The sequence below is a fragment of the Porites lutea genome, chromosome 5 (assembly GCF_958299795.1).
Source record: "Porites lutea chromosome 5, jaPorLute2.1, whole genome shotgun sequence".
Lineage (NCBI taxonomy): Eukaryota > Metazoa > Cnidaria > Anthozoa > Scleractinia > Poritidae > Porites > Porites lutea.
The window spans coordinates 41,151,946-41,160,875 of NC_133205.1; the positions used below are offsets into that span (position 1 = coordinate 41,151,946).

At 40.0% G+C, this 8,930-nt stretch overlaps 1 protein-coding gene across 2 annotated transcripts; it reads right to left on the reverse strand.

The window, feature by feature from the left end:
- Positions 1-731: 731 nt before the first annotated feature.
- LOC140938952 (ubiquitin-related modifier 1-like) lies at positions 732-5,777 on the reverse strand. Of its 2 annotated transcripts, none has more exons than XM_073388487.1 (5): positions 5,370-5,777; positions 4,751-4,821; positions 2,563-2,644; positions 1,401-1,449; positions 732-1,299 (listed from the first exon to the last, which is right to left on the reverse strand). In XM_073388487.1, the coding sequence occupies exons 1-5, from the start codon at positions 5,429-5,431 to the stop codon at positions 1,231-1,233; spliced, it is 333 nt and encodes a 110-aa protein (XP_073244588.1). In that variant the 5' UTR covers positions 5,432-5,777; the 3' UTR covers positions 732-1,230. The 2 variants fall into 2 exon arrangements, with proteins under 2 accessions (XP_073244588.1, XP_073244589.1); XM_073388488.1 differs by lacking the exon at positions 5,370-5,777 and adding an exon at positions 4,904-5,025 and having other exon boundaries at positions 741-1,299.
- Positions 5,778-8,930: the final 3,153 nt, after the last annotated feature.

Genomic DNA, 8,930 nt, shown 5'->3' on the forward strand with positions numbered 1-8,930 from the left:
AAATTGAGCAGCTAGGAAGTTCTTTTGGTTCTATTTTCCTATTGTTTCCTATGAAAGTAGCCAGGGATCAAATTGCCAGTAGTAGCTGCGGAACATTCCCGGCCCCCCTGTGACAGCCCTACTTCATCTAGATATTTTTTTCTCTCAAATATGGCCTATCGTTCTCTTAAGGTACTTGAGAACGGGCAACAAAAATGTACAACTTGTTTTGCTGCAAAATGGGTTGAAAAGCGAAGTGCGTTTTATCACTTATGAATCAAACCTGCCTGTCTTGCAACCATTAGGTTGTTGAAGGTTGCAAAAAGTTTTTGCAGAAAGTAGAGAAGTTCTTCTTTTTGCAACAAAATCTGTACATGTTGCACATTTTACCAGCCAAGGCAAACTTGTTTTGCAGTAAGTTTGTTCAAGTCCCATGTATGGCATGACTCCCACGTAATTTTGTCCAATCAGTTGTCAATATTCATGCAACTTGCAACAACCTTATTTGTTGCTAGATAGGTTTGAATTGGGTAGTAAAAAATACAACATCGTGTCCAACAATGGTAATGTTCCAAAACAAGTTGCCCATTTTACTGTACTATTGGCTTAGGATGGGCTCATGAATCCAGCCCACAGTCAAACTTTGGCAACAGCCTCACTCACAGACTTGTTACATGATAATTCACTTTCCTCAGCCATATTTTTCTTCAACCTACAGTAAGCAGGTCAGTCACTCATTGTTTATTTATTATTTATAATGATACTTTTAATGCCAAACTTGATCAATTTGCCACAGAAGACAGCTGACCTCAGTTTTCTCCTTTACAGGAAACTATAGGATAGTTCGTTATATTGTTACTTTTGAGTTTAAATCCCGCAATATAAATCTTGAGCCAATAACACTAACTGGCTGCACTACTAGCACCTAAATTTTATAAAAATTAACAGTTTCTTCCTACTTAAGAATGTTCATTTTTGAGTAATCTGTCATTACTGGATTTATCAAAATAATACTTGAACAAATGTATCTTTCTTTTTTATACATATTGAAGAAATGGGTGACATGACTTGTATCACATGGGTTAACACAAGTAACTTGCTTTTTCCAAAACTCCTAAGCTTACTTCAGGAGCTAGACTGTTTCGAGGTGCAGTTACAAGGAAAGACTGCAGTGCTGTTCTTTTTGACCGGTCCCATGAAACTGTCTTTCCAGTCTCCAGTCTGTCTTGCTTTTCTCTTGGATTCTCAATTCTACCCTCCATGAAGAGTGGATATAAACACAATGCTGTCATTTTCTTGCAACTCATAATCCAACTCTCCCTATAACCAACAGAAAAAGTGGGCTGGTAGATATTAATATTCAAAAAAGAAAAAGTAAAGAACAGCAATATCAACAGTTATCTCTCAGTTTATGGCCATACCAACAGTTCCCAATCAGTCTCATTAATTAGCACCAATATGCCAGGTCGTCTACAAAAAAGTAAAGAGATAAATAAGAAAAAAGTGAAATTTTATGAAAATTATTAAATACTGACAGTACCTTTCGAAGTTACAAGCCAGAAATCTTTTAACACACTAAAACAACAAATAATTGGGTGAGTTTGTTCGCCCAGGAGAACACTCAAGGGAAGTTTGGGTAAAGGTTTGCCGCTGAGGCTTTCAAACCCTATCTAAGACAAGTGTCCTATGTTCATGACCCTGATTCACTTTGTTTTGCACACAGTATTTTTTTAAACTAACTTTTTTGAAAAAAACATTGTGGTGCCAGTTAAGAAGAGCGCTCAACGGCAGCCTTCACACTCTTTTTAATGCTTCTGGTCCAAAAACACACCCTGTTCAAAATGCTAAAAAAATAAATAGTGAAATTGTATACCATGTTTAAGACTCAAGAACCTACAAACCATACCCTGTTCAGCGGCACATACATTTTATATACCTGTCTAGGCCAAATAAAAGACTTAGTGTTCCCCTCTCTGGGGTTTGCTCATGGTATACTGCAATTCTTGGAAGTAGAAATCATGTAGAAGTGAAAAAGCCTGTTCAATCAGTTAGACCAGTTACAGTGGTCATTGTCTACTACATGTAAGGAAATTACATCTGATCATTTCATGTGCTAGGTAGAGAGACTGCCAGGATGACCAAAATAATATCAACTCCTGTTATTGCAGAGTACACTACTGGGACCACAAGTTGGTGCCTGTAGTAGCAACAGTCCATAAAAGCAAGGTTTGAGGAGAATTTCCTTAGAAAAGATGCGCATTACAGGAGTAACATGACATATTTACATTGTACATTTTTAAATGTACAATAATATCGTAATGACAAAAAATGGATAAAGTAATGGTTTTCAGATTATTGTGTCTACACATTGAAAGAGGCTCTCCAAGGGAGATACAATAATAAAACTACAGGAACTGACTAAAGTGTCTCTAAGAGTATATTACTGGTTTTTATATGACATCATCCAGATTTAAATATACACTGGGGTGGAAAAGAGGTTCAAAGCTACAGAAGAAGATCAAGTTCGGAAGAAGATCAAGCTCCTTTCACTTCTAAAGAATGAAAATTTTTTAAGGCTCTTACACTGAATCTCCTTGAAGAAACAATTCTGGTCTTTCTTTAAGCAAATTATCTTTAATCCATATCAACAATCTCCTAATATTCCCTGTAAAATCAATAAAGAAAAGAACATGGTTTAACATGGAACTTTATAATAGTATGCTCATAATAAAATCATGCACAAAGGCAGAAACTAACTGACCCTGTGGCAGATCCTGGTTTTCATGTCACTAAATGACTGCTAGTCTGATCTGCATTTGTCTCATCTTCATATTTACTTCTATAGGTAGATAAAGTGAACTAAGATTGGGGATGTAGGGTTCAGACTAAACCACAAGTGCACTTTACAATTTTAACAGCAAAAAAGCTGTAAATTAGCACACTTTATAGGATGCAAAGCAGCCTTAAAGGACTCTTTCAAAAGTCTAAAAGAACCTTTGTTTGAGATTTTTTACAGTCACTCACTAGAGCTTGGACATTTTATCCACACCCTGCCTCACCCCTGAGGATGGCAGGATTTTGAAAAGGGGTTTTCAATATTCTCTTGACAGAACCCTTTGGACATAGTTTCAAAAGTGCCAACAAAACCCGAACTCTTGGAAGTTAATTTTTCAACGGATGTCAACAAAAAATTGAGGGTTTGGATGCCAGCCATCTTTGGGGAGGTGGGGTGGGGGGAGGGGGATGGGCAGGAGAGGATACAAAATGGAATGCCCTACCTGACAATGGGGCTGTATAAAATGTAGACTGCGGACTAACTGCGGACTATTGTTTTTGGGGTTAGAACACAATGGGACTTTTGTTGTCACGTTCTAATTCGCATGGTGAAAACAATAGTCTGCAGTCTGCATTTTACATAGCCTGCGTAGCAAGCGTTTCCAATCAAGTTACTGCGCGAAAGTTAGAGCGGGCGCAAAAAAAAAAAACAAAACGTGGAAGGGGGAGGGGAGGGGAGAAGAGGAAACGCTTGCCCGCAAACCCCATGATTCTGGAAAACGCCCCTTGATATTTCACGGTTTGGTTGATTTGTAAATTGACAGCTCGTCAAAATAGAAGTATTACCCCTGGATTACCAGATTTGTAAAATTACTTTGATCTCTAATAAAACACGTTCCAGGCAATTGCAAAAACTGTAATAAAAAAGGTTTACGATAAAAGAAGGTTAAAACTCTGAGCAATTGCTCTGGAATTTCTTGTTTTTTATTGTGTGGCTTTATCTCGTCTGAAGCCTTGTTGAAACGTCAAGAACAATTCACTCCGCCGGCTATAAGGTTTGCAGAGCTGCTGCTCTTCAGCCCGTGTCGAAACGTTCTCTACAATACATGCCGCTAAATTTCCAATAAACAAAAATAATCTTTTCATTTCAAAAAGCTGATAAATCGCTTGTCCAAGGTGGCTCTAGCTAGTGTCGAGTACCGATGTTCTGATTTACGTTGATGTTATCTCCAACAAACAGTCCATTTTTTCCAGTCAGATCTGCACGCCGTCATTCCCAATAAATTGGCCTTCCCTAGTCTCCACTGCTAGATCTCCAATTATACTTTGAAGACTTTGATCTTATAAACCTTCACACAAACACAATTCAAATAAACATCAGTCCAAAGCATTTGTAATCTGTGACCACCAATCAGATGAAACCAGATCTGTGATGCACGTAAACAAAGCATACCTGGTTTGATTGATGTTTCAAGTGCTAAGTAATCAACACTACCAGCACCGCGCCAATCAAAAGCTGCGTTCGTGGGCGAACGCAGTTTATCAAAATCGTGGGGTTTGCGGGCAAGCGGTTCCTTCATTCCCCTCCCCCTCCCCCGTCTTTCCTTTTTTTGCTCTTGTTCCAACTTTCTCGACAAACTCGTGAGGAAACGCTTGCTACGCAGGCTACATTTTACACTAACAGTCTGACAATTCAAATTCCGGTTGGTGTAAAATGCAGACTGCACACTATTGTTTTCACCATGCGAATTAGAACGTGACAACAATAGTCCCATTGTGCTCTAACCCTAAAAACAATAGTCCGCAGTCAGTTTACAGTCTGCATTTTACACTGCCCCATTCAAATTTCCTGATCTGACTATTCTTTGACTTCTTATGCGATAACTGCAAGTAGAAATTAATACTTATACTATTAGTATTTTAAAATCGTATCCCGCTACTGGACATATAGTCGTGGTGTAAATCATCTGCCATTGAAATGGGAAATCTTACTCACATGGATTCTCGTCCTTCGGTAAAAGCACCTCGTGTTCCTTCGCTTTGTTGAATAAAAGCTCGGCTCCACCACTAAACCAGAGAGAAAACTGTCATGAAAAGTTCTCGGCTTTTATAACGTTTCTTGTGATCAAATTCTTAGAGGAAATCTCACCTAAATTGCACGGAAATTTTAAGTCCGTCCGCCATTTCTCAAGCTCATGGGCACATTTGAAGTGAATTAATCCGCTGGGCAAAATTTCGCGGGGATACCATTTTGCCGCTCTTTTTGGTCTTGTATATGGCTTATTTCTCTTTGATCAGTTTGCGCGCGATAGAAAGGAAGGAAGGAAGAAAGAATTTCAGGTCTGTTGTATCCAAAAAATGTAACCTGTATGTTGCGTAGCAAGAGTTTCAGCTGGAGAGAAAGCGAGCAAAAAAGGAATATAGTAAAGTCATAAAAGAAATGAAAGAGCATGAAGGGCAAAGGAGAAGAGGAAGCGCTTTCCCTTTTCCCTCCAACCTCCTATTTATTCCTCTTTTCCCTTCTCGCTCCAACTTTCTTAACGAACTCGAGCGTGGAAACGCTTTCTAGACAGGCCAGAACAAACGCATTTAGTATTAACTGATTTTTAACTCACAAGAAAAACCATCTAAGGTAATTATAAGCGTTCTTGCCAGGGTCGTATCCAGCAATTTCCATGTGGTACGCACAGCTTTCCAACTTTGCTCCTTATCAGTCTGTGGAAAACATCTTGGACGTTTGACTGTGTTCTTAAGGCAACGGTGACCACGGACCTTCCTACGATTTTGTGTGGTGAAATGAGGCAAAAATACTGCATTTTGTTTGAAAAAATTACTTGCAAACGCAAATAAACACAAATTATCTTTTGTTTCGTGCTTTTTTCTCGCCCCATGTAAGGAAATCCAAGACAGTCTTGGATTTTGGATTCCGCGCCGTGGATTCCGGATTCAAATTACTGGATTCTCCATCTTTACTTAGTGGATCTTGGATTCCGGATTCCGGATTTCTACAGCTGTATTCCAGATTCCAAATTTCACAAGCAAAAATTTCCCGCATTTCCTCACATGGGGAGATTTTTCTATATATTTTTAGTTAAAGTTTTACAAGTGCGCAAACACACCCCAATCTCTTTCCCCGAGGTTGCGATCCTGCGATCAGCAACAGGGATGCTTGTTTCGCTGGAAAAGAGTACTAAAGGCTCTGGCGACGAAATTTGCTACGCCAATTCTAGCATTCCTTCGTGGCATGACCTGTAGCTTTCGCGTGACATTGCTATTGTGACGTCATTTCAATTTGTTCGTTCTAAACTGTCCATACTACGCAGAGAAATGACATCTTATTTCAGTGGACCTTTATAAAGGTCAAGTATGACTTTTTCAGTAAAAACCACAGTTAAAGAAAAAGCCATTTGCAAGGTAAGTCTTCTCACTTTTAAAGAATGTTTTACTGGAGTTTGGAAATAATTCATTGACTAGAATTTTAGCTTTGGACCGGTTTTAATGTTTATTTTAGTTGAGAATCAGCTGTTCTTGTCAAGATGGACATTTTTCTTCCACGATTGCAGCGGAATCTGCGCAGTATAGGAAAACAGTTAAGTAGGATAAAATAGGATTTACCCGCTCTAAAAATTAGCCTGTTCCGGTCTTTGAGATAGTAGAGTGCGGCGAGAAGTTAGGGAGCAGCGGGAAACAATAAGGAGACAGGGAGCGCTTTTCATTTAGGAAAAAAAAAACTGGAAATTTCGGTGGGAGCAAAAGTGGAATTTCCGATTGGTAAAAAGTTGTTCCATTTGGTCATAAACCCCGGTACGTCGCAGTGCCCGACAGATTTTCTTGCCGTGGACCTGGGACTGGTACAAACCACGAGAAACGTGTAAATGGAACAGGAAATTCCGTTCGGAAATTCCAACCGGGAAAATGGGCTCACCTAGCTTTTTAGATTTTCCACTTTTTCTGGGAATTTTCCAGTGGGACGAACAGACGAAACGTGTTCCATTTACAGCCGAACCGGAAATTCCGGAAATTTGACTAAATGGAAAGCGCCCAGGGAGAAGGAGGAGGAAGGAACGCCTGTGAGATTTGTTTTTAAAAGGTCATTACATCTCTTTGAGCCGGCCGTCCCCATCTCTGAAAGCCTGGAACAGGCCAAAAATAAAGGAAAGAAAAGGAAAGGCTTTCTGCGGAGATAAGTAGAGATAAATTTTGAATCACGTTCACTTCAAATGGCGAACGTGAAAATGTACCTAACATCCTGTTCCATGCTCCGAGATAGTTGGGTCCACGAAATTGAGAACTAAAGCACCAATACGAAAATAAAACCCAAATCACGCGCTCATATTTTCGCGTGCCTTTTACTTACGCCTCATCTCCACTATATGAGAGCTTGGATCAGGCTAAAATTAATGAACCCCGTGATCAAGTCTCCCTTCACTTGTTGTAAAATACTATTCATTATATGGGCGGACACAAAAGTAGTTTTGTGGGAGTTATATCCACAAGGAGTTATTTGGACAGTTTTTATTTGTTAAATTGACGAGAAGTCGCCTAATGTGTCGCTACTTATACGAAAAGATTTGCTTACCAATAAAGAAGGTAAATAGTAGAGGTCGCCCTCTTCCACGATACGATTTGTTTCGTGCGCGCTATTTTTGTTTATTTTTATTTAATGTCTCGATCATGTTCTTCTACACCCTCGAAAGAAAAATCTCTATTAGGGTGAGTTCAAAGCTGGGAATATGACAATTTCTGACTTTGACTGGGAACATGAAAACTTCTGACTCCTAATATCTAGTGTGCTGTGTTGAAAGTTCCTTTATTCGACGGGTTGCAACAGACTATCTGACTCAATCTCGGCTGAAGCCATTTATGACATTCATATGGCCGTACCATAACCATAGAAAATGTGCTTCACCTTGTTGAAACGTATTTTTCCGTTGGTTTGTCTGTTGTAGAAAGACGTTGGCAATATAGTTATTCGGATGAGGACTACCGTATTCAGTCGAAAAACGCTACAGCGCACATTAAATTCGACTTGACAATACTGCATTTTCTGAAGGCGACGTTTATATAAAACTTCACATTTGCCAATAACTGACGTAATCTTCCTTTTTGCTTTTGATTACTTTACAACAATAAAGACAGAAAAGAAAAACTGAAAAAAAAACTTTTTTCGATACGGTTTCGAAAATTACTTTGGAGGTGGGGGGGCGGGGGGAGGTGGTGGCTGGGTGGAATGCTTTTGCACTCGCCTCGGTGATAACCTGCGGGGTCGATGATCGTATGTGAGACATCTCGCCGGTGGCTATGCCATGCTGATGAGTCCTAATGAAGACGAAACAGCTGTCCATGGCTACTACTGCCGGGGTTGATATGGTTGTGCGCATTCGTAAGGTACTGGCCATACCGCGGAGTTGGTACGTGTGCTTCAGTGCTTAAATTAGAATGGGAAATATATATGTGGCTCTATATACGTCACGGTGATGTAGTGTATGTTCCATTCTACCCATTCTACTAACTTCCGGCTCTCTATGAATAACGAAGTGGTCACTGAGAAAAGATGAAAGTCTATGGCAAAAAAATGTCGAGGAACCTGATTGTCTGCTGTTTGCTTTCCTACTCTATCACTGTTGTTAGAGAGTCCAGACTAATAACCTTGTTTACGTCACTGTAGGATTCGTAGTCTCCCTTCAAGGATTCGACGTGGACTGAGACGAATTTTTGCTCGCCTAAGTAGGTCACGAGATTCCGAGAGAAAACTGAAGCGGTTTCAGAGCAGCATGGAAAAGATCTTCAGTGTCAATAGCCAGGGAAGTCGGGGACCAGAATCCTCGGGGTTTATAAGTGACGAGGAAGATTTGGACGATAATCCTCCACCGGATTACAGTAACTCACAGCTTAAAATCAAACTTACATCAGTCAAACCAGGAGCCTTAATGACCGAAACCGACGGACCTATCGAGATTGAAATGGTAGTGCTCAAATGATCTTTGCAAAAGCGAACTGTAATAGAGCAGAACAGATACTACAGGGAGGGGGTAGGTGCGTAGAGGCTGGTAGGTTAGAGGGGGTGGTGGTGGGGTGCGGTGCTAAAGGCCTCTGAGGCCTCTAAGTTGCCTACAAACGTGCTCAAAATCTCTGATGCTGAGAGAAAATGAATAAATGATACGTATGGTGACATG